Source organism: Notolepis coatsorum (genome assembly GCF_963971535.1).
Source record: "Notolepis coatsorum genome assembly, chromosome: 6".
Classification (NCBI taxonomy): domain Eukaryota; kingdom Metazoa; phylum Chordata; class Actinopteri; order Aulopiformes; family Paralepididae; genus Notolepis; species Notolepis coatsorum.
This window is the reverse complement of record NC_140170.1, coordinates 150140362-150166795: the sequence shown is the minus strand read 5'-3', so window position 1 is coordinate 150166795 and position 26434 is coordinate 150140362. Positions and strand designations below refer to the sequence as shown.

At 41.7% G+C, this 26434-nt stretch overlaps 2 protein-coding genes across 2 annotated transcripts in view; one reads left to right on the top strand and one right to left on the bottom strand.

Moving 5' to 3' along the window:
- Positions 1-26434, bottom strand: part of cntn4 (contactin 4) — a 369932-nt gene that overhangs the window by 48181 nt on the left and 295317 nt on the right. The window lies entirely within an intron of this gene.
- LOC311230683 (Y-box-binding protein 1-like) lies at positions 6436-7345 on the top strand (the record flags this gene model as incomplete). Its single annotated transcript, XM_084317044.1, has 1 exon — positions 6436-7345. The coding sequence occupies exon 1, from the start codon at positions 6575-6577 to the stop codon at positions 7343-7345; it is 771 nt and encodes a 256-aa protein (XP_084173170.1). The 5' UTR covers positions 6436-6574.

Here is a 26434-nt window from a genome sequence, read left to right as displayed (position 1 = left end):
GAGTTGACAGAAAAGGAGCTTGGAGACTGACAGAATGTTGCTTGTTCATGTTAAAGCCCCACTTTTAAAGACCATATACATGTAGGGTTTATTCACATATATCCTTCAAGAGTTTGATCTGGAGATAGAGAATAAGCTGTTTAAAACCAGTATAAACCAGTACATCAGAATATAGATCTGTTTCACTCCAGTGTTTACAAACATTACCAACATGAAACATATATTTTACAGCCACAAAATACAGCAAATTAAAAACTCATATTTTCCTTGTTGTCTATTCCTAGTTCTTATATTACCCTATTTGTTTATGTTTGATTCAGCCTTCAGTGTTGCTGAAAATTATTACCACATTGTTCGCTATTTCAATATTCAAAGGTGCTATAGATCAGTGGTTCTCAACTGGTCTAGCCTCGGGACCCAACATTTTCCTTAGTCATTAAGTCACGACCCGAATTTTTGAACCACTATGATTTATTTCAACAAAAAAAAATTGCAGTAATACACAATCTTTCATGCACTGTTAAAAACATGAAATACATACGAAGGACGGAAGGGGAGGGTGATATCAGCACTATATCAGGCAATAATGGACAGTAAGGGAAATACAACATTGTATGTGAAAGAAAAGTGGGAAAGAGAGTTGGAAATAGAGATAACAGAGGAGGAATGGTATGACACATGTAAGACACAACAAACAACCACAGGATCAAGGATATGGAGGGAGTTTGGGTGGAAAAATATAATTAGATACTTTATAACACCAGAAATACAGGGCAATTACACACCAGCAAAGAAAACATGTTGGAGGGAGTGTGGACAGGAAGGGGCGAACCATACACACATATTCTGGGGATGTCAGAAGATAAGGCACTACTGGGAAGAGATAGGAGGGATAATAAATGAAATAATAGGATACGAAATACCCCAGGGAGGCCAAGTGTTGTATTTGGGGAATCTGTCACAGGAAGGAATCCAAGGGGAAGACAAATATTTGATTAAGATATTGATAGTGGCAGCCAAGAAAGCTTTAACTAAACTGTGGTACAAGGTAGAAGTGCCGACAAAGGATCAATGGATAGAGTTGGTAGAGGGGATACAGGAAATGGAGAGAATCACACATCTGCTGAGGCTGCAAGAAGAAAAGTTTGAATGGAAATGGGGAAAATGGGAAGAATACAGGAGGGGAAGTAACGACATCACAGAGGTTTGAAAAGGATACAAGGAAATGAATAAAAATGTAAATAAATAATGCAAATGTAGAAGGGACCGAAGGACCCATGTCACACTTTTTCTTTACCCATTTTTTGTCTATTTGTTTTAATTTATGTACTGTGTATTGTCTATGAATGTTGTCTATGTATGTTGTTGAAAAAATGAAAATAAAAATTTAAGTTAAAAAAATAAAAAAAACATGAAATAAACAGTGCAACAAAAGTGCAACTAGGGCTAAAAACCCAATGCAATTAAATAATAATAGATTATATATGCTTCTTAGCAGATTTCTTAGCTTAACATAACAGACCTAAGTTTGGGGAAACTAATGGGATAACTGGGGTTTTACTTTTTTTTTTACACACACATCCGCGACCCACTCAAAATGGCCCCGCGACCCACTTTTGGGTTGCGACCCACCAGTTGAGAAACACTGTATAGATAACATTCAGCCACTAGATGTCGCACTAGAGCACCGGGACATAATTGATCCAATTCCGCATGGGGAAATGGGAAGTAGGAAGGAAATACATGTGCGCAACATGTAAACAACAACATTCATTTTGGACCCGCAAATTCTTTTTTAAATGATACATTTATCAATCAATAATTTTTTGGGGGGAAAAGCAATACTTTTATTCTGCACATTTCTTAAATGGATGTATTATAATATTTAATGATTACTCTACGTAAAAGATTTAATCTATAGCATATCTAAATAACAACAATAATAATAATAATAATAATAATAATAATAATAATAATAATAATAATAATAATAATAATAATAATAATAATAATAATAATAATAATAATAATAATAATAATAATAATAATATACAAATAAATAAACACATAATATTAATAATAATATTGTGAAAACATTTATTCCCCTTCAAAATGCTTTCCAAGGGTGTTTTTCCCACGGTAACCGTTGCTTTTAGGAGGAACATTTCACTCAGTTTGAGCACTGTGCAGCTGCATGCTTTTCCTTAATGTATACGTTCCGTTCAGAGAGAGTGGGTTGTTCTGGAGGCAGAGATTACATTGAGGGGAAAGGTACGATAACACAGAACAACAAAGTCGTGTGACCACGGATCACCATACACACACACACCCACCAGCCGCGACCGCTGAACCTGCAACCGTGTCCCACAGAAGGAAAACATAGACAATAGCATATATTTCCACCAACGGACCGTAAAACCATTATCGTATTACCAATTAACTAGCAGGTATTTCTTTTCTTTCTCACAAACGCAGCCACGAGTGAGAACAAATGGGACAGTGTATTATTTTAACTAGAACAAGTCCTGACCTAATTCATGACAGCCAACACCGGGCTTGCAGCGATACCTCAATATAACTAAATACCTGCATTTGTGCGCCCTGTATATCCACAATCCACTTATCCCCGGGGACAAAGGGCCAATCGTGTGTCTTGTACACTGTGCCTCTTCTGAGAGAGAGGGCTAGAGAGAGAGAGAGAGAGAGAGAGAGAGATAGAGAGAGAGAGAGAGAGAGAGATAGAGAGAGAGAGAGAGAGAGAGAGAGAGAGAGATAAAGAGAGAGAGATAGAGAGAGAGAGAGAGAGAGAGAGAGAGAGAGAGAGAGAGAGAGAGAGAGAGAGAGAGAGAGAGAGAGATAGGGAGCTCTATGGGGCCTGAACATGTGGGGATGTATACAAACACAATGGTTCTTAGAGGAAGTGTAATCTACCATTCTTGGTGAACCCACCAAATAACACACTCTATTGTATCATTTCAAAAGAACAAGGGAGGTGTTTTCCTTGACTGACGTTAATAGATTTAGGATTGGGGAGGGGTATTTTGTTTTGGTTTAAAACCAAACTGAGGAAGAGCACCTGAGGTGAAACCAAAGACAACACATGTGAAAGATGTTCCGTTAAACGCACAGTTTTTCTTTGCTTCCCCCCCCCCCCCCCCCCCGTCGCCCCCCGCCTCCCCCTGCACCGGCCCAGACGCGTGAACATTTAAGGCAACCAACTTGTGTTCAGCTTTTCGTTCAGCGTTTCTCTGATTGGCCACACGGCCACGTGACCGCGCTAGCCCTGCCGCTCTGTGTGTTGTTGCGCCGCCCGCGGCAGAGAGTGACTCGGCAGAGAGTGACCCGTCGGCCGCGCATTCGCATGAGGCTCCCCCAGGTGCTCTGAGAGGTGCTCGTTGTGTTGTTGGTTAATGCCAGAGGTGCTCGTTACGCCGTTGTGTTGTTGGTTAATGCCATATCGCCATATCAGCAGTGTTCGCGCGGTTGCTTAACGCCATAACTATATATAAAAAATTGTATATCACTTAATTTTGCAATACAGGGTTGAGGTTACACACATGTTGTGCATGAACCTTCAAGTTCCCTGGTGCAAAATATAACATTTTGGCAGCCCATGAAACAAGACAAACAATACAGTAACAGTAATAATCAACAATTATTTGTAAATAGGAAATTCATTCATTGTCCTTGTGTTACATAAAACCCACCTGTGGCCTCGCATAGAGGAAGGGCATAAATACATGTTAAGATATTCAAAATCGTCACAGCAGTATAGTTTGTTTATACTTCAGAAGTATGATATTTGAACATGGTCCCCAAAATGAATGGAAGCGAATGAGGAGCCTGACGCCTGACACCTGGGAGCAGTGTTGCAGCGTTGGGGATGTTAAAAAAATATAATTTAATATATAATATAATATAATAATAATCTGGTCAGCAGCCTCCACTGATGTAGCGTGATTCAAACCCCCTCAATGTGCAGTTTCTAGTTAATCAGTCAGCAGCCTCCACTGATGTACAGTGACGAGTGAATCTGGTAGTTGGTTTATGACGTTAAAAACGCGAAATAACATATAACGTTACAGCGTACAGTTTCTAGTTAATCAGTCAACAGCCTCCACTGATGTACAGTGACGCCTGAATCTGGTAGTTGTTTTATGACGTTACAAACGCGAAATAACATTATACATTATATAACGTTACAATGTTCAGTTTCTAGTTAATCAGTCAGCAGCCTCCACTGATGTACAGTGACGAGTGAATCGCGTAGTTGTTTTGATAAATGCGTTGTGTATTCGCGTGATTCGATTCGGACAAAGATTACTGCTCCGCATTTCATTCATTTCATTTGGGACCTCTGCCGCTCGCAGGGACCTCTGCCGCGCTCGCGGCAAAAGGGGGCAGGGGGTCGTGGCCAATCAGAGAAAAGCTGAACACAAATTGGTTGCCTTAAATGTTCACGCTGTAACATGCGTTACTTTATGAAGAAGATGTCAATGTGTTGATAAATGAAGTGTGGGCCCAATATGTTAGGATATGCCAATGTCAGCATATTTGGGTCACTTGACCTTTAAGATTCCAGGTATGGGTGTGGTTAGGGGCGGTCCCAACCATCAGGGGGCCATCTTGGATTGGAATCATGCCTCATGGAGTTTTGTTTGCTTACTGCTATTGTGAGAGGAAGGGGGGATTTTTCCAGGCCTCCTAAAAGATTCTCCAGTAACCAAGGACAGTTCAGCTACAGTGGTTTTTCCCAGTGGATTACTTCTTTTTCCTTTCCTTTTCTAAGATGTGGATCAACCCAGGACTTATCACCTTTTGGACACTCAAAGGTTTGAGTGTTGTTGGACACTACTAACTCTACCATGCAGGCTGCATGGTCTGGTAGGCCTGAACATTATACATGGTAACATTATACACGGTACATTATATATGGTAACATTGTACATGGTAAACATACATGGTAACACACATGGTAACATTATACACGGTACATTATATATGGTAACATTGTACATGGTAAACATACATGGTAACACACATGGTAACATTATACACGGTACACTATACATGGTAACATTATACACGCTACATTATACATGGTAACATTGTACATGGTAAACATACATGGTAACATACATGGTAACATCATACACGGTACATTATATATGGTAACATTGTACATGGTAAACATACATGGTAACATTATACACGGTACATTATACATGGTAACATTTATGTTGGGGCTAATGGACTGTAAAGCTGACAGGGCCGTTCTTATTGGTTTGAGATGATTTTTGTTGTACCATACGTTGCTATGGGGTGCCCCATTTATTTTGATCCTCCTTTTGGTTAATACAACACTTTGAATTTAACACTGTTCCAGTACTCTCATTCTTTATAGCTGAACAGGTTTGTTTATTATTTCAAGCTTGTTACAGAAATGGCAACCACGAAGGGACCTTAAAAAAAAACAGTGGAAAATATTCTCTATGTTGTTGTTAGAAGCTTTTCTTTTGATTAGTTAGTTTGGGGTTGCTATACCATGGCTACATCTATGCATTATCCTATTCAAGGGAGTATTGTTGGAGAAGAGGTTTCCTCAGACCAGGGAGAGGGAGAACTTGCTGAGGCTCTTATAGACTTCACAGCTGGCCCTTTTGTGACAAGAAGAGATCCTGTACAGGATCTAGCTGAGACTCCTGATGACTTGTATGTGAATGATGACGGCTCTGGGGGTAGTGAGGAACGGCAACCTGAGGTCACTGTTATCCATTCTGGCGCATTTGCTACCTCTGGGATGGGGGAAGTCGAAGTAGCTACTGACATTACACAGCTTCAGTCACGTTTGAGTGCTGTGGAAAGAGAGATCCAGGCTTTCCATATAAATACAACTAGACAAGATGACATTCTCAGGCATTACATTGACCGTGAATGTCAACAACTACAACAGACTTTTCAGAGCGATATTAATAAACTCCAACAGTCATTGGTGGAGTGTTTGAAAAGACGAGACAAACAGCTTAATGCTCAACCACAAAACCCCATCAGGAGGGCTAGCACTCCTGTAAGGGATGATGCACCATCTGTTCACTTTTCAGAACATTTTGAACATGGTGGTATTGAAATGGAAAATGAGGAGCAAGGTTCCCTGCCTTTCATGCCTAGACCCTTGCCCTTGCCTCTACTGCCTGTAGTGAGTCCTCTACTGCTGCCTGGAGTAAGTCCTCTACTGCCTGGGCCAGACCCTCCACAGTGGCAGCCAGGTGAGCTGAACCAGTTTGAGTCTTCCTTTGAACATTCGCATAATGAGCACGAATCTGTGGAACAAGGTCTCACACCACTATGGGATGGGGCAATGGCTGCACCGCATAAAAAGAGGAAGCCCTTGGTGGGGCTGTACTTAGCCGCCACCCCTATAGCCCAGTGCGATCGGCAACGGGAGCGGAGAGAGGAAAGCAGAGAGCCCGAAGGCAGCAGCCCCCACCACCGCCGGTCCAGGTTACTATCTAGCACCGGGAAACACACTAGAGAGTCACCGCCGGCACAAGACCACCATTACCAACCAGTAACCATGGGCAGCGAGGCCACCGAAACGCAACAACCACCGCAGCCCGCTGACGACGCAGAGAGCCCGTCCAGCCCGGCAGCCGAAGCTTCCGCGGCGGATAAGAAGGTCATCGCAACAAAAGTCTTGGGGACAGTCAAGTGGTTCAACGTCGGAAATGGATATGGTTTTATCAACAGGAATGACACGAAAGAGGACGTGTTTGTACACCAGACGGCCATAAAAAAGAACAACCCAAGGAAATACCTTCGCAGTGTTGGAGAAGGAGACACTGTGGAGTTTGATGTGGTTGAAGGGGAGAAGGGAGCAGAGGCGGCCAACGTCACCGGCCCAGCAGGCGTTCCAGTCCAGGGGAGCAAGTACGCCGCTGACCGGAACCGCTACAGGCGCTACCCCCGCAGGAGGGGCCCACCCCGCAATGGAGAATACCCTGAGAACTACCAGAGCGATGGCGAGCCGCCGAGTAGCGGGAGCCGTGAAGGCCGCAAGAAGAGCAGCTGCGAGGGGGCAGAGAGAGCCCCAGAGGGAGACATGCAGCCACAGCAGCGCAGGCCCTCCTACCCAGGCAGACGGCGCTACCCGCCATACTTTGGAGTAGGAGAGGAGGTATGGGTTAAGTTGCACCCACTGTCTGATGCCAAGGCCATGTTTATGGCAAAACTTGCTCCAAAGTGGAGAGGGCCAGCCACAGTTCTCAGACGTTTAGGGTCAGTGAACTACAGAGTAGCCATGGATAGCAGTCCTAACACCCATCAACCTTGCATGTTGAGAACATGAAGATGTTTTATGGCAGTGGTACTACGCTTGGTGGGGGGATGTGTAACATGCGTTACTTTATGAAGAAGATGTCAATGTGTTGATAAATGAAGTGTGGGCCCAATATGTTAGGATATGCCAATGTCAGCATATTTGGGTCACTTGACCTTTAAGATTCCAGGTATGGGTGTGGTTAGGGGCGGTCCAAACCATCAGGGGGGCATCTTGGATTGGAATCATGCCTCATGGAGTTTTGTTTGCTTACTGCTATTGTGAGAGGAAGGGGGGATTTTTCCAGGCCTCCTAAAAGATTCTCCAGTAACCAAGGACAGTTCAGCTACAGTGGTTTTTCCCAGTGGATTACTTCTTTTTCCTTTCCTTTTCTAAGATGTGGATCAACCCAGGACTTATCACCTTTTGGACACTCAAATGTTTGAGTGTTGTTGGACACTACTAACTCTACCATGCAGGCTGCATGGTCTGGTAGGCCTGAACATTATACATGGTAACATTATACACGGTACATTATACATGGTAACATTGTACATGGTAAACATACATGGTAACATACATGGTAACATCATACACGGTACATTATATATGGTAACATTGTACATGGTAAACACACATGGTAACACACATGGTAACATTATACACGGTACATTATATATGGTAACATTGTACATGGTAAACATACATGGTAACACACATGGTAACATTATACACGGTACACTATACATGGTAACATTATACACGCTACATTATACATGGTAACATTGTACATGGTAAACACACATGGTAACATACATGGTAACATCATACACAGTACATTATATATGGTAACATTGTACATGGTAAACATACATGGTAACATTATACACGGTACATTATACATGGTAACATTTATGTTGGGGCTAATGGACTGTAAAGCTGACAGGGCCGTTCTTATTGGTTTGAGATGATTTTTGTTGTACCATACGTTGCTATGGGGTGCCCCATTTATTTTGATCCTCCTTTTGGTTAATACAACACTTTGAATTTAACACTGTTCCAGTACTCTCATTCATTATAGCTGAACAGGTTTGTTTATTATTTCAAGCTTGTTACAACGCGGCCCAGACGGCACGTCTGTGTGATCCGGCCTATTATCTCGGGAGAGACTCCCCACCTCAACACCCCCGGAGAGAGAGAGAGAGAGGGGGATGTGGAGGACTTGGCGTATCAATAATTCACAGGTGAGATGAGCACAAGTGGCACTCTTTTCATCTCGGCCTCACACATGTTTAATGGCTGCGGCAAGAGGAGACGATTATTCTCAACATGACACGGTTGCCCAAACACACACACACCCCCCACCCCACCCCAAAAAACAACAACACAGGGGAAATTTTTTGGGCAACATCAAGACCACTGGGAGAGGTCACAGCTGGGGCGGTGTTAGATCTCTCCCCTGTGTCCTGTGATAAGATGAAAGACACAAATAACATCAGTCGCCGTGCAGCGCCATCATCGCTGCCACTGTGAAGTGGAGAGAGAAGGGTCCAACGTAGAAGCTTGTTTTTTCCCCCTCTCCTTACAGTCTCTTTGAGACTCTGTTAAAGCCCCACTCCGGAATTTCCAACACCAATCGTAACCCACTCCCTGTTTTCAATTTATTTATTATTATTATTATTATTATTATTATTATTATTATTATTATTATTATTATTATTATTATTATTATTATTATTATTATTATTATTATTATTATTATTATTATTATTATTATTATTATTATTATTATTATTATTATTATTAATTTTTTGGTGGTGGTTTACTTTTGGATTACGGATTGGGCTTTTATAATTTTACAGATATAGACATTGCTTTTTTGTTTGTTTCCTCACAATAAAAAAAAAGACACTTGAAAGGTTTGTTTTGATCTTTGATCCTGATATATTTTACCTTTGATCTACTTCATAAATTCGACATTGTATGAGAGAATGTTACCATCACAATAATGACAAATAAACAAACAACAAAAAAATATCCTCAACATCACAAGTTGTATATAGTTGTATAGCAGCTTTGAACGAAAAGTCGCTGGTTTATGTGAATTATTGGCAGCAGCGTACCGTAGCACTTAAGGGGAGACACTACAGGTGAATAGGGTAAAAAAATTTACTAATAGATATCACAATGAAACTTCCCCAGTTGATTACTTATATTAAAGGGGAACTATCTTATAAATGGCCTTTTTCAGTGTTTAGCATTGTTTCCTAGCTATGTGGACTTATATTAATATGATCTATGTCTCTAATTCTCATATTGGCGCATTCTTCCAATTCTCCTCTCACAATATTCACCCTCACTGAACTGAGTCATCTGAAAATGTGATGATTTGTGATGTCAGAGAGACACCGCTGCATGATAATGTCCCAGATGCCGCGAAGGCCACACAGTGGTTTAGGAGCCCAGCCTCAAAACAGCTTAAGATCTTCAGGTAGAAAAATGCTGTTTTTGAGGACTTGATTAGAAATACAAAACAATGAATAAAAAAATATATATAATTACAGAGGTGTTCCATAAACTCACAGGAATTGTGTAAAAGTGCCCAAATAGTGAAAGAAATAGTAAAATAATTCCCCTTTAAGACAAGACTTTTTTGTATTACAAGTTTTCTGAAATTGTATGTTTAAATATGCAAATGAGGCATGATCTACTTAAATATGCACTAATTTGCATATAATTCCAGGACAGAAATCTGAACATTGGATAAAGCCAGTTTCAAAATTATAGTTTCATTTTGTTGACATATTAGAGCCAAAGGTTATTACAGAGGGGATTTTGGATATCTCTTTTTATCACTCCATAAATCAGAAAATACTCCATTCAGTCCATTTTTATGGTAAAATTCCATATTTCGCCATGTTTTTAGGAATAAAATGTGATATAAATCAGGGTATGAATGCGATATCAACAAACCCTTCTGTAAATACCTTCAGAACATAGATATGAATAGAACTGGAAGGTTTGGTGTATGTGAAGTGGAGATTTCTGGCTCAGAGTATGAGGAAAAACTCAAAACTCATTTTTGGGAAAACGCCTTCAAAGTTCTATATTGTAAAATGCCATACTTTTTTTTTTAAACAGATATTTACAAACACAATACCTAATCAAACCATTAGTAATAGACAACCTAAACACATGCCTGATAACTGAATAATAATAATAATAATAATAATAATAATAATAATAATAATAATAATAATAATAATAATAATAATAATAATAATAATAATAATAATAATAATAATAATGATGTTATTGAACTGAACATAACTACACACAGGCTACAAACAGTGTAGTACAGTGTAGTACCCCCTAATAGGCAATTTTTTTTGAATAGATATCACTATGAAACTTTCCCAGTTTGTTATGTACATATAAACTAAAAAAAAATATATTGCAAGTTTTCTGAAATTTATGTTTATATATGCAAATGAGGCACTTCCCCATTAAATATGTGCATATTTATGGGTGCAATAAGGCAAAATGAAGTAAAATAAACAACTAAATGTGTGTTATTGACGTTTTATTGTCACTAGTTTCATAGAAGACATGTTTAGGAAGCAAAATATAACAAAATCTCAAAATCAACAAAAAAAGTATATTTGACTATTCACCTGCAGTGTCTCGCCTTAAATGTGGAAAGCGCAGTACCCACAAAAACACCCCCACCCACGTCCTCAGGGAAAAGAGGTGCATTCATAAGAAATCAACACAAAATCAGTATCCATGATCACATAATCATGGTGTAATTTGAGGTTCATTAGCAAACACGATGGTTCTCACACACATTATGTGAACTCTGAGTCAGACTGACTGATGTTTTCGTTTCGTTTTGAAGATGAGTTTCGCTTTTCCAGGTCACAACGTAGTGGCAGCCGAGTTAGACATTCGTTTTGCCTCCTGAGCACAGTGATGTAGTACAATGCCAAAGCAGTAGGTGGCAGTAGGTGGCGAACATGAAGGCAATTTTCAACCAATCAGAACTTGAATGAGGACACTCCACATCCTGTTCAAAATCTCAAAAACCACCATCTTTAAATGCCCCCGCAAGCCATTTTAGCCAATGAAGCATTCTTTTTCAGCAAGAAATAAAGTGCAATAAACAAAAACGGATACATTCACTGTGTGTTCTGCCTCATTTGTTGCTGATTTGTTGATGAAACAAAACTAACATCAACACAAGTGACCACCAAGAGCGGATAGTTTAGTCTCAAAAAAGATTGCAGATGTTGTTAGCTACATGCTAACGTGAATGGAATATGCCATTATAACAGTATAGCATTGTGGCTAGCAGCTAACGTTAGCTCATGTCAGTTAGCCAGCCAGCACCAAACTGATATCAGGAGCTATCAGTAGCTAGATAACATTAGAGACAACGCCTTGTGTATTAAACAAAGGTGAATATATGACTGGGCCATTTTGTTTAATGCTTGTTAAGATTGAAAGATGAGCTCTGAGCTAACAGGGTCTGATAGCTAACGTTAGCCAGCTGCTCATGCAATCGTTAATGCTAGCAGAATGAATGGATGTAAACTTTATTTAACATATTGCAGAATGGGTACACAATACAATACGGCTCAATACAAACAATTGTTAAGGGAATGCAGACTGTTGTAGCTTGGACTGGGGTCCTTATAACAATAACTTGACAACATATGGTAGCTGCAGCTATAGTTCTGTTGTCACCGGACGTTGGTGAGGGCACGCAGATGTGGGTATCTACTGCGCATGGGCGTTGAGCAACAACGGCTCTGCGCAGATTACACGACACGTTGTCGGCGAGTTTTGGCGAGTATCCAAAACGGAAACTCAATTTCAGCGTTTTCAGTAGGGCCAAAACATTTCCTGCCAAAACGGCATTTCTATCTAACAGGGACAGCAAACATATTCAAAACGTATTCAAAACAAAAACAAAAACAGTATGTGTAACCATGGCCTAAGCCTGATTGATCTACCTCAAAACCCACACCTCCTCTTTCCTCCATTCTCCCATCACCAACGTCACTTCGCTCGAGTGACAGCTGTAATTGGTGGATCAAGAAAAGAGGGCGGGTTTGAGAGAGGTCAATTGGTCCAGTGACGGAGGGGTGCAGGTCTACATGCAGTTCCACCTAATCAGCAAGGTCAATAAAGCAGGACCGTTGAGACAGGGGTTAAGATTGTATCAGTGGAATTAGTCAGCCATGTGAAGAGAGAGTCGTCATCAGCTTACGGTGATTTCACCACATAATTAAGTCCCAGCTAAGGCCTTTTATACACAACATGGATCAGCTCACTGCTCACAGCTTGTGAGACACGGTTGCCCTGCTGGAGCCATCGAGCTCCAAACACAGGATGACTAAATGTCCCCAGTGTGTGAAAAAGGTATTCTAGGACATGCAATGTAACCCTTTGACGGTGTGAGTCTTTTCAAATGTAACCCTTTGAAGGTGTGAGTCTTTAACCCTTTGAAGGCGCGAGTCTTTAACTATTTGAATGCGTGAGTCTTTAACCCTTTGAACGTGTGAGTCTTTAACCCTTTGAAGGCGTGAGTCTTTAACTCTTTGAAGGTGTGAGTCTTTAACCCTTTGAATGTGTGAGTCTTTAACCCTTTGAACGTGTGAGTCTTTAACCCTTTGAAGGCGTGAGTCTTTAACTCTTTGAAGTTGTGAGTCTTTAACCCTTTGAAGGTGTGAGTCTTTAACCCTTTGAACACGTGAGTATTTAACCCTTTGAAGGTGTGAGTCTTTAACTCTTTGAAGGTGTGAGTTTTTAACCCTTTGAACATGTGAGTCTTTAACCCTTTGAAGGCGTGAGTCTTAAACTCATTCAGTGCCAGACACGCGATTTCTCGTGTTTGAAATCCAAGCGTTAAGCACCAAAAACGCGATATCTCGTTTTTTGTTTCCTTTTCCGTTTTTCCGTTTTTCTCATACTAAGCACTTGTTTAGCGTGGTATAGCGCACAAACGAATGTATGTAGAAATTAACTGTTTAGTCCCTGTTGGACTATAAATAGTACCTGTCAAATGAGCCATACTATTGTCTCCATAGCTATAATATAAAATATATACAATGGGTCCGCAAACATCGTGAAAATGGTCAATAACGCTGGCGCCAGGGAGTAAAGAGTTTTTAACCCTTTGAACATGTGAGTCTTTAACCCTTTGAAGGCGTGAGTCTTTAACCCTTTGAAGGAGTGAGTCTTTAACCCTTTGAAGGTGTGATTCTTTAACCCTTTGAATGCGTGAGTCTTTAACCCTTTGAAGCGTGAGTCTTTAACCTTTGAACACGTCAGTCTTTAACCTTTTGAAGGCGTGAGGCTTTAACCCTTTGAAGGCGTGAGTCTTAAACTCATTCAGTGCCAGACACGAGATTTCTCATGTTTGAAATCCAAGCGTTAAGCGCCAAAAAACGCGATATCTCGTTTTTTGTTTCCTTTTCCGTTTTTCTGATTTTCTCATACTAAGCACTTGCGCGGGCCTTGTGAGTGTTGGACCTGGATTGGACCTGCAATGACGATTGAATCCCGCCAGGTGGCAGTATCACCTGTCTTATGAACATGCAATTGGCCAGCTTAGTGTGGGTGGCCCCACAGCCCCAAAACAACTAGGGACTCTACTAGTAGGTTGCGAGCAGCAATGAGCAGGACACGTTCGACAATGGCGATCGCCTAGAGCAAACTATTGGATATTATGAAAAAGACAAAATGGATTATATGGATGATGATTATGGATGATAAGGTGCATTTCCACCAGACTATGTTGGACTATGTTGGACTCAGCACTTCTGGTAAATCATAAAGATACTATAGTCAAACCGGCCGATGAGGAAACCTATTCGGCTCTGTCTATAGTCTGGCCTGAGCAGACTATAGTATAGATGAAGAAGACAACGGATGAGGGCCACCTAACGTTATATGTATTGATCCTGTTCTGATTCAAGACACTTGGAGCGAGAGTGGAGTACCTTCTGACAAAGGTAATGTCTATTTTACATCTACTTTACTGAACCCCATCCTAAGACATGCTTTTGTAATGATCACAGCATCGGAAAATGACCCCCCCTCCCCCCCGATGCCTTTGTGAAGAAACATATGGTGGTGTACACTATATCTCATAATCTAGAAAACCAGCCTGGATTATTGTGAAACGGGGCGATGTTTAGCGTGGTATAGCGCACAAACAAAGGTATGTACAAATGAACTGTTTTGTCGCTGTAGTACCTGTCAAATGAGCCATACTATTGTCTCCATAGCTATAATATAAAATATATACGATGGGTCCGCAAACATCGTGAAAATGGTCAATAACGCTGGCGCCAGGGAGTAAATATGGGAAAACAGCGTGGCAGTCAATGAGTTAAAACCCTTTGAACCCTACCTCGGAAACCGAGAGTTTGACGACATTCCACTTGCGTTCTACTGTCAAACATCTCTGCCCAAAAGAGGAAGTAAACTAACATGTGCTGATTATACTCATATTATTTTCCCATAACATATTGAATAAATAATATTATATTAATGTTATTATTTAATATTATTATTATTAAATAATAACATACAATTATCAAATTTCACAGCATCTGTGCAGTCTTGTTTATAATAATAATAATAATAATAATTCATTAACATTTTACATTTATATAGCGCTTTTCTAGACACTCAAAGCGCTCCCCACAATGTAGGGTGGAAATTGCCTCCTTCACCACCACTGGTAGCACTCAACCTTAGGCTACGCAGGCTCAATGGCTGCCATACACTGGCACCAGGCACACATCACACTACACAATGGCTGAACGGCTCAGGAGACAGGGATTGATATCAGCCAATTAAGGAGAAGGGATGTTTATTCACTGTGTCCATGGAAACGACAATGAACACAGTCATAAAGTTATGGTTTCCTTATGCTGAGAAGATAACTACATCACGGCATAACTCATGTTATGTTAATGTTCAGACAAGCTTAATTGTGGGTTATTTGTAATACTCTGTATACACCCAATTCAATGTGATAACCGCCTTTTTTTTTACAAACTATATTTTTTGGTCATGGATGTCTCTCCTGGGCTTCTCAAAATGTACAGGGGTGTAACGGTACACAAATTCCACGGTTTGGTACATACCTCGGTTTTGAAGTCACGGTTCGGTATTATTTTCGGTACAGTTGGGGGGGGGGGGGGGGGGGGGGATACAAAAAATAGCTTTTCATTTATCTATTTATTTATTTAACTGTACTAAACAATATAAAACAAATTGGCCATAATTTACTGAGCAAAGTAATGCTTACTGCTGTAACCTACTAATACCACTTAAAGTAAATCTGAAGATTATTATATAGCAGATGCCTTGGACAACTGTAGCGTGTGTTTGTTTATACAGAGCTCCTTTCATAAGCAAGCCCTGCTTGAATACATTGAAAACTTTATTAACAGATTGCAGAATGGGTACAGTGCAGTACAGCTCAATACATACAATTGTTAAAGGGATGCAGACCAGAGAAAGACTTTCGTCTTGTTTACATCAGGGTCCCCCATTTTCAATTCATCATAACATATATGACATACAGTGGGGGGGGGGGGGGGACTGTACATTGGAGGTGGTTGGGTGGGGGGGGGGGGGGTGGGGGGTTGGGTAGGAGGGGTGGGGGGGGGGATGGAACCCAGGTAGGTAATATCTTCTTTCCTTGTGACAATATTGTCACCCACTGTAACTGAGAAGTCGTCGGTCTTGCTGAGTTTGTTATTTGAACCGAAGAGAATGGACTCTGTTTTGCCCATGTGTAATGATAGTTTGTTATCAGCAAGCCATATGCAGATTTTGCCTAGTTTTGAGCTGAGGGTTTTTTCAACCTGTAACTTGTTCTTGTCAGAGACCAGCAGGGCTGAGTCGTCCGCAAACTGGAACAAGTTGCAGTCACAAGCTGACGACATGTCATTTGCATAAATTAGGAACAGTAGCAGACCTAGTATGCTTCCTTGTGGAACACCACAGCTCACTGTGATGGGGGGGGATAGGGTACCGTTTACCTCCACCATCTGCTCTCTCCCCTCCAGGTAGGATTGCATCCAGCTCACTGATAGACTATCAAAACCAATTGCTTTTAGCTTGTCAATGAGAATGGTGTGATTGACAGTGTCGAAGGTCTTTTGTAGGTCCAGCATGACCATGCCGCAGTATTTGCCCGCGTCCACCTCTTGTTTGATGTGGTCGTTTAAATAGAGAAGGCATGTGTCAGTGGAGTGGGATGTTCTGAAGCCAGATTGGAATTCGTAGATTAGATTTTTTTCCGCAAGGTATTTTTCGACCTGTTCGTATACAATTTTTTCCATGACTTTCGAGATGGAGGTAAGGATAGAAACAGGGCGGTAGTTGCCAGGGTCTAATTTACTGCCTTTTTTGTGCAGGGGTGTTACTCTCACAATTTTGAAGTCCTTGGGGACGTGTCCCTGTTTTATGGAGAGGTTTATTATGTGTGTGATGACTGGGGTGATGGCGGCTACTGAGTCTCTGAGGAATTTGGAGGGTATGTTGTCATGGCCAGTGGCCTTGTTAGGTTGGAGGGCACTCAGTTTTTTGAGTACCTCATCTGTTGTTACCATTTCCAGTTTGAAGTCATCTTTGTGGACCCCTAGGTTCTTGTAGTATGCTACTATGTGTTCTACCCCATACTGCCCTGAGTGGGAGGGTAGTTTGTTTACCAGTGTTGTGGCTATGTTTGTGAAGAAACTGTTTAAGTAATTGGCTACATCCAGCTTGTCTGTGATGAGCGTGTTGTCCGTCTTTATGTTTATGTTTGAGAATCTGGTTTTAAGTTTTTTACTGCAGCCTAGTTGGTTATTGAGTAATTTCCAAAGTTCACATGGTTTGTTTTTGTTTTCCTCGGTTTTGTCATTGATGAATAATTTTTTTGCTGTTTCGATCATGGAGTTTACGTCATTTCTTAGTCTGTTTCTTTCCAGTTTGAGTTCAGTCACGTGGGCTTGGAGTTCACTGCTCGTGCTTTTGGTAAGCTTTGACTGACTTTTACGAAACTCAGAGCATTTGTTGTCTCTGGTTTTCATAGCGGTCAGTATTTCAGTGTGCATCCACGGCTCAGCGCGATTTTTTACCCTGGTGGTTCTTAGGGGGGCCATGTTGTTTAGTATTGTTGAAAATTTGGTTTTGAAACCAAGTCATGTTTCTTCAACCAGTGTACCATTGAGCTCATCTGACCAGTCCAGACTCTCCAGTTCAAGGTTAAAGGCCTCGCTAGAGTAGGTTTTGAGGTCTCTAGATGTGACTGTTTTGTGACAGCCAGCCTTTTGTTTTAGCTTTTTGCAGGTACAGAATATCATATAATGATCACTTAACCCGCATGCTATAACCCCTTTATTGGAGATCTTGGACTTGTCAGAGGTCAGGATGAGGTCAATGGTAGTCTGAGTTGACTCACATACACGTGTGGGTTGGGTGATTAGCTGGCTGAGGCCGTGCAGATCACAGAACCTATTGAAGGATTTGAAGACGGGTGCATCTTTTTGTTGCATATCCGTGTTCCAATCCCCAGGGGCAAGGCTTGCTACAGTCACGAAAGGGGCTAGTTTATAGAGCTGGTATGACTTGCTGGCTGAAATACGGACGAGAGGGAACTAGGTAGCGGGGCTATATTACTTTTTTAATGTGCTTAAACCCAGTGTTCTCGACAACGGAGTATGGTCGCAGATCTGTGGCTATAAAAACACCTATGGCGTTTGTTATTGCTTTGGCCAGGTCTGAATTAATAGCGAGATGCTGCTTTGGAGCGGGGAGCTGGGTTTGCACTAGGATCTGTTTCTTCCGTGTACCAGTGATATTCACATTCGGGTGATGCCGTTTCAAATGCGTGATAAAGTTTGTGATAAAGTTGAACAATGACATGGCCTATGCCTGAAATAGTTAATCTTGTGTGCTAGTAGCTGTAGCTGTGACTCTAGGCCTGATCTTGTGTGCTAGTAGCTGTGACTGTAGGCCTGAAAGAGTTAATCTTTTGTGCTAGTAGCTGTAGCTGTGACTGTATGCCTGAAAGAGTTAATCTTGTGTGCTAGTAGCTGTAGCTGTGACTGTAGGCCTGAAAGAGTTATCTTGTGTGCTAGTAGCTGTAGCTGTGACTGTACGCCTGAAAGAGTTAATCTTGTGTGCTAGTAGCTGTAGCTGTGACTGTAGGCCTGAAATATCTTGTGTGCTAGTAGCTGTAGCTGTGACTGTATGCCTGAAAGAGTTAATCTTGTGTGCTAGTAGCTGTAGCTGTGACTGTAGGCCTGAAAGAGTTTAATATTGTGTGCTAGTAGCTGTAGCTGTGACTGTATGCCTGAAAGAGTTAATATTGTGTGCTAGTAGCTGTAGCTGAACATGCCTCACAGATAAGGTGAAGTGTGAATTATAATACGTTACTTTCTTTTCATCCACACTGACCATCGTCGACCTACCTGCAGGTGGTGCTTCTAATCATAATTGTATCAAACGTCAGTGTTGCCACTGTAACAGCGCTGGAGGGGGAGAGGCTATAATGTGGTGTCTATAGGGGCGAGAGGAGAGGTCACCATATCCTCTGAGCCGGGACAAGAGGTGGGACCCAACTTCAGCTGTTGATCTATGCTCTTGACTGCTTAAAAAAGAAAATACCTTCTTACCTGCCTACCTAGTGTATATGGGGGAGGGGATGTCTGGGATAAATTGAAAGTCTTGTCTCTCCAAAGGCTCCCCGCAGAGTGTTGTGTTTGAGAGAAATGGGCTTGTCAGCCGGCATAAATCAAGGCCAGCTGTACAGCATGCACCCTGGACACTTAAACCTGGCGAGAGGCGGCCCGCATACATGCACGGCTGAAACTTCTTACGAGGCTAGTTTGGCAAGCATCATGACAAATCTTAACACGCGTACCGTTTTCTGGCACCTGTCATCATCAAGGTTAACGGTCAATTAGACACCACAATAACAGGGGTGCCGAGTTGTTTTCTTTTTTCCGTCCACTCGGTCAACAAAGCGAGTGGCTGACGTCGGTGGAACGGGGACACCTGGCCATTTACTTCTGACAATTCTCCAATAAAGCTGTAATTGATATTGATTTCCGCTGCGCCAAGGCCCCCGTACAAATGACTCTTAGCTTGTCCCACGCGTCATTAGCCCCGGAAAATGATCAAGGAATTACCGTGTGTGTGCCCCCTCTGTGATAGGAGATGATTGACTCGGGAGGTGATTTTGTATGTAAAGTGGATTGCGAGCACATTTTGAATGGCGTGACGGTGTCAAGCTAATCCCTCGTGAAACCCTGACGATCGAACGTCAAGCTTAGCGGTATAAAGATCACTGCTGAAAGGGACAGTGATGCACACCAGTGAATCGATGCCAAGACTTTTCCAAATAGAGCACCTGGAAAATTAATATTTTCTGTCAAGATAACTCCACATTCTTGTTCATGACTTTTCCCTTACAATTTCCATAACACATTTTTGTTTTAAATTGGTACATTTGTATCATGAAATTGAGATTTCTTTGGCCAACTACAGCTAGTAATCAGGAATTGTATAACTAGTTCTACCTTGGAGGTACTATCCAAGGTGGGGTCCGGGAGGGGGGGGTTCGAGCTGGAGCATATGTGTGTAGGTTTTTAGATAACAGGTATTAGGGGTATATCCTATATAAGACAATTAACTAAAATGTGATTTCATTGGATGTGCACTGACAACTAATGCTTGTATATCTTATTGTGTGTTGTCATGTTTGTTTATGTGTTTGTTTAAAAAATAATAAAAAAATAAAATACAAAAAACTAGTTCTACCATCAACAAAGCTTGACATCTATCATTCAAGTGAATTATGTACATCATTTTCTAATTCCATGACTTTCCCAGGCTTTCCATGAACGTGCAAAAGTACAAACCGTGCACTGTTCAAATGCAGTTCACTAACACCAACCCTGTTACGTGTTTCATCCTCAGGGTGGTGTGTGTGGTCATTAAGGTGCAGATGCGCACAAGGCCTCCACGAGCATCAGGTCATTTCACAGTGCGGTTGGAGCTGCTTGAAGAACGTTCTGTCACTATAGCAACACAGTCTGTGCGGCCGCTGTCCACAAGCTCTTGGGAGGTGTGCTTCTCCAAACGCAGACCCTGTGTGGTTGTCTAATAATCGGAAGGTTCCCGGTTTGATTCTAACTGCCTGATTGATGCCAAGACACTTACTAACCTAACTGCTCCTGATGAGCATGCAGGTTGGCACCTTACATGGTTGGTGTGTGAGTGAATGGGTGAATGTGAGGTATAAATTGTAAAGCACTATATAAATGCAATCCATTTACCATTGATGCTGTGTAGATCGAACAGACCGCCGCGATATGCTTGTTGCTTGCAATCTCTTCAAGTCATCTTTAAAACTACTGCTCGACAGGGATCATTTGCAGGCATCACTCAAAGCTCGACAACAATAAAAGACGACCTTCATTCAACATTTCTGTTGTATGGAGGTCTTGTTTTGGAAGGAAGAGAACAACTAGAACAGTGCGCTCAGTAGAGCGCAAATCTCCACCAGGAGGTTTCAAGCACAATGGGGTGGGGCTTATTTCAATGGACAATTATGGGAATTAATGCATAACGGAACGTAAAACAATCTCGGTCACTCTCTTTGTCTGGGAACGCCCAAAACCAAATGCGGTCACGCCCCATTTTGCGTGACATCCGGGCTTTTTTACTGTCAGCCGTTGAGATTTTCATGTCGACAGGTAGGTGAAGTGAAATTATACTTATTTTAGAATATATATATCAAATTTCATGAGTATTCATCTATATTTAGTCATCTAAAGACTATTATATATGACCGTATGTACCAGTAAGAAGTGGGAATCTTTATGTGTTTTGGGCGACAGTGTTTCCAATGTACGGGTAGCCTCTCTAATCGTTGTCTGTTGCCCCAAGATAACGTCAAATAGTTTGGCTACAGTATGTTGCTAGCCATATAGCCAGCATTATGTCCGACGAAAATGGGTAAAATACATTGTAATCTTAAGCAGAGATCTAACTTTGTCTGACGTGATGAACAAAGTGGCACAGAAATATAAGGAAAAAAACTTCAGGCTTCAGATAAAGAATGATTGACACCAAGTGAGGACCCACACTCTCCCAGTCCCAGCTCAGGTATGCAGTGTGCCCTGAACCCCCCTCCCCCAAACACACACACACACACACACGGACACGCACACACACACACACACACCTACACACACACACACACACACACACACACACACACACACACACACACACACACACACACACACACACACACACACACACACACACACACACACACACACACACACACACACACACACACACACACACACACACCTTTCAGTTACATCAACATTGGAGAAGGGGGACAAAAGGGAGTTGCAGCACTTGCAGGCAATACATGAAATGACATTTCCTTTTGGCTCACTGTGTGTCGCCTCCAGTCTCCAGGGCACTCGCCAGCATTAACATCTCAATACTGTGCTTCAGCAACCTCCGGCTGTGGGGACAGGTGTGCCAGACTGCAAAGTATTAATCTCTTACTCTCTCTCTCTAATACATTTTGGTACTAACACTCATCATACACTATTGTGTTGCCATAATATAAAGGGAGAAATGACAGGTGTGGCCCGTCGTTTTCACAGCCTTTTTTTTATTTATTTTGATCCGACATACATACACTTCTCCTGGTGCAGAATAATTACACAGTAGGTGTAGTTTGATGTTGCAGTGGAGCCCCACAGTTGGCCTGGCCAGTAGATTTATTTCCCAACTAAAAACCAAGGGGGAAAAAACCTTTAAGAAAAGCAATCGCAAACATTCATAATATTGGATGAAAAAAAATTACCAAAAGAATTTTCTGCATCAAAGCTCACTAAAACAATAAAATAGATAAAAAAACAATAATAATAATATCCGGGACTCTGCCTCATAACGACACGGCCCAATCTTTCGACACGAAACAAAGCAAATCCTACCCGTTGGAAGACAACAAACGCTGTACGTCTCGGGAAGGAAAGTGTCGCGCGGAGTTTGTGCCTTATTATAGGTGGCTGTCTTAATCAAGCGGGCCTGATTGAGATTGCCTCAACTCCCAGGCTATGCAGCACAGTGTTATTGTGTTGGGTAATTGCATTGGGAGGGGAGGGAGGGACGGGTGGTGGTGGAGGGGGGGTTATCAGCGCGGGCCAAAGCGAGGTTTGTGTATGCACTTCTAGAGGATTCCTTTAATCACAAATTGCTCTCTCCGTTTATTCCCTTCCAATGATATTTATCTCCTCGTGCTCCACTGCTGATCCCGCCGACGCCGCCATGCGGCAGAGGTATCCTTCAAGGAATAAAGAGTGTGCACACACACACACGCACGCGCACGCACACGTTCAGAAAAGAAACTGTCGGAGGAACCAAGATGGATTACTCGTGCTGCGTCGGCGGATTCTCACTTTGAAAAATGATATCAGCAGGAGTCTCACAGATAGAAATAATCCCTGGGAACGGAACATGTGATGTGAGCGGGTTAAAAAAAAGGGGGGGGGGGGGGTTCTGACCTAATCTCAGCAGACATCTTGAAATTCACTTTTGCTTGAGGTTGATATTTACTTGGGATTAGTACAGTCGGTCAAGTGTTTTTTTTTTTTTTTTATAGCATAGAAAGCCTGATCTTGTAGGTACTGTAGGACATTGTAGGGCTCAGCTGGACATTGGAACTATATCACTGCATTGTAGGGCTCAGCTGGACATTGGAACTATATCACTGCATGATATAGGCCTAATTTTACAGCTGCAGTGTGTAACCTTTATAAATGAACACTGGTTACACAATGCTGATTAAGCATCTCACCTCCAGGGGACTCTCAGTAACTCTCAGTATCTCTCAGTATCTCTCAGTATCTCTCAGTATCTCTCAGTAACTCTCAGTAACTCTCAGTAACTCTCAGTATCTCTCAGTATCTCTCAGTATCTCTCAGTATCTCTCAGTATCTCTCAGTATCTCTCAGTATCTCTCAGTAACTCTCAGTATCTCTCAGTATCTCTCAGTATCTCTCAGTATCTCTCAGTATCTCTCAGTAACTCTCAGTAAGTATCTCTCAGTATCTCTCAGTAACTCTCAGTAACTCTCAGTATCTCTCAGTATCTCTCAGTATCTCTCAGTATCTCTCAGTAACTCTCAGTAACTCTCAGTAACTCTCAGTATCTCTCAGTATCTCTCAGTATACCAGAGTAGTGTCTGTATAGACCAGTGGTTCTCAACCCCTATCTGGTGCCCTCATTCATCAACGTGTGCGTAGAATATGTTCTATTTCCACACGTAAGCACAGAATGTAGAATCAGTGTACGCACAGGAAAATCGGGATTCATCAACCGTGCGTACACAGGTCCTATGCTCCTCCGTGTTGATGAATACCACTTTGTTCTACCGTCAATGCTCGTGCATGATTATCCATATATGGTCATGAAAGTGAGGAAACACCCCCCATGGGATGTGAAATAATGGACTGACCCGAGCGGAACTCTGAGAAACTCCACGGAGATTGTTCACTGCTGTCGAACCAAGAAGACACTATTGCATATTATGGGATAAATAAAAGGCGGACTTGTAAACGGTGATGTCAGATATCAACGGCTCCCTAAGACCATTGCTGCAATTCTGCCTGGACAGCTCAAAATACTAATAAAGACCGTTCGTTGACCACTGTTTGGCGTTGGTTGTGTGTCATTATAACCGTGCTGTAATATGAATGCCTTTATTAGTTGTGTTCGATTGGCTATATGATTTTTAGAGGCATCTATTTTGTTGTCGGTATTACCGACAACAAAATAGATGCCTCTAAAAATCACATACTATTAGGTAGCCTATATGGATTACATATAATAGCAGCCATAGCCTACATTATGCAACAGTAACTTGCGCATACCAGTGTATGGGACGGACCAGTGTATACCTTATATCATATCATATTCATATAATAGTTTACTCTATCAGCATACCAGCATGTAATATGTTCTTTGTTAGAACTCAACTCATTAGACAGGCTGACGTGTACACTTACGGTGATGTCGGATATGATATCTATTAACCATTGCTGCCTGGGCAGCGCAAACACTAATAAAGACCGCGCTGGAATATGACTGCCTTTTCCTGTGTTGTTTGATTAATACCCAGGGTATTGCCTGTTCGAGCCCAGCGCTCCACATTGCTTTCAGTTTAGCTGGTTGTTCATACAAATACACATTGGCCGTATTGGGGGGTGGGAAACTGATGGGTGGGGATCGGGCGTTGTGGACAGCGACTCCTACAGGTCGGTTGGTGCGCCTGCACAGTAGAATCAGGAAGTGTCGGGGGCAGCGTGAGCCTCCCACGCGTTACTCCTCGCCACTGAGAGATCGAGCTGCGCAGGTGAAAAGATGCGACTGCTGTTACCTCAAGTACCGGAGGGGACTTGTGCTATGTATGACTTAGTCCACATTGCAGCCGGCTTGTGGGAGGCAAGAAACAGCGTTCGTGACAGGGGAGGGTTGAATTGGATGATACGAAATTGGGATGGGAGAAAATATAGAAAATGGGAGAAAAAGTGGATAAAAAAAAAGAAATACATGCCTTTATATATATATATATATATATTATATATATAATTTTTATATTCAGTATTTCACTGAGTTGTAGGCTACTTAGTGTCTCTCAAACCAAGTGAATTTGTGCAAGATGGTTTATAGATGGTTTATAGTTTTGATGGTTTATAGTTTTGGTAATATGTGTGAGATTTTGAGCATAATTAAATCAGCTTTATTTTTCTTTCAGTGGAGTGTTCCTTTAAGCAGTTATCGGTGTAAGATATCTGTGTGTGTGTGTGTGTGTGTGTGTGTGTGTGTGTGTGTGTGTGTCTGTGTGTGTGTGTGTGTGTGTGTGTGTGTGTGTGTGTGTGTGTGTGTGTGTACGTGTGTGTGAGTGTACGTGTGTCTGTTAGTGGCTTGATGATTGCAGACCTATTCTCCACTTGCACAACCTAAAAGTAGGCACTTCCGGCTGACTTCCGGTTGCCAATGGTACTTCCTGTCCCATCCAAATACATTGGTTTTAGCTACTTTTCTCCCCTTATTTAAACAACTTTGTCGTCACAGAGAGGCAATTAAACGTTTGTATTATTATAGTATAGAATGTATTTAATAAGCAAACGTTTGTCAGCAGGGTTTTTGGGCTGTATTTCATGTAAAAACGCTCACTGTTAGTTTACTTGCTCACGCTAATTAAGGCTAATGCTGGCTAACAAGCTAGCGCAAGAAACGACGCCGCAAAGTATTGTTTATAGTGCATTTCTTGCCACCTTATAGCATTGGTACATTTGTATGAGAGACTATAATGCTCCCGTGAGGTTTTTCCGGACGTTTTGGTAATGATTTTCACTATAAATCATATTTCTAAATGACAGGAAGTTGATGAAAACTGTCCGGAATAGCTTTGAGCTAACGATCTTTGCCGATGCATTGCAAGAAACGACGCCGCAAAGTATTGTTTATAGTGCATTTCTTGCCACCTTATAGCATTGGTACATTTATATGACAGTCTATAATGCTCCCGTGAGGTTTTTCCGGACGTTTTGGTAATGATTTTCACTATAAAATCATATTTCTAAATGACAGGAAGTTGATGAAAACTGTCCGGAATAGCTTTGAGCTAACGATCTTTGCCGATGCATTGCAAGAAACGATGCCGCAAAGTATTGTTTATAGTGCATTTCTTGCCACCTTATAGCATTTGTACATTTGTATGACAGTCTATAATGCTCCCGTGAGGTTTTTCCGGACGTTTTGGTAATGATTTTCACTATAAAATCATATTTCTAAATGACAGGAAGTTGATGAAAACTGTCCGGAATAGCTTTGAGCTAACGATCTTTGCCGATGCATTCCATTCTAAATGTAACGTTAGTTGTTCAAAACATTACCAGTCTATATAATTTCTTGCGCTAGCTTGTTAGCCAGCATTAGCCTTAATTAGCGTGAGCAAGTAAACTAACAGTGAACGTTTTTACATGAAATACAGCCCAAAAACCCTGCTGA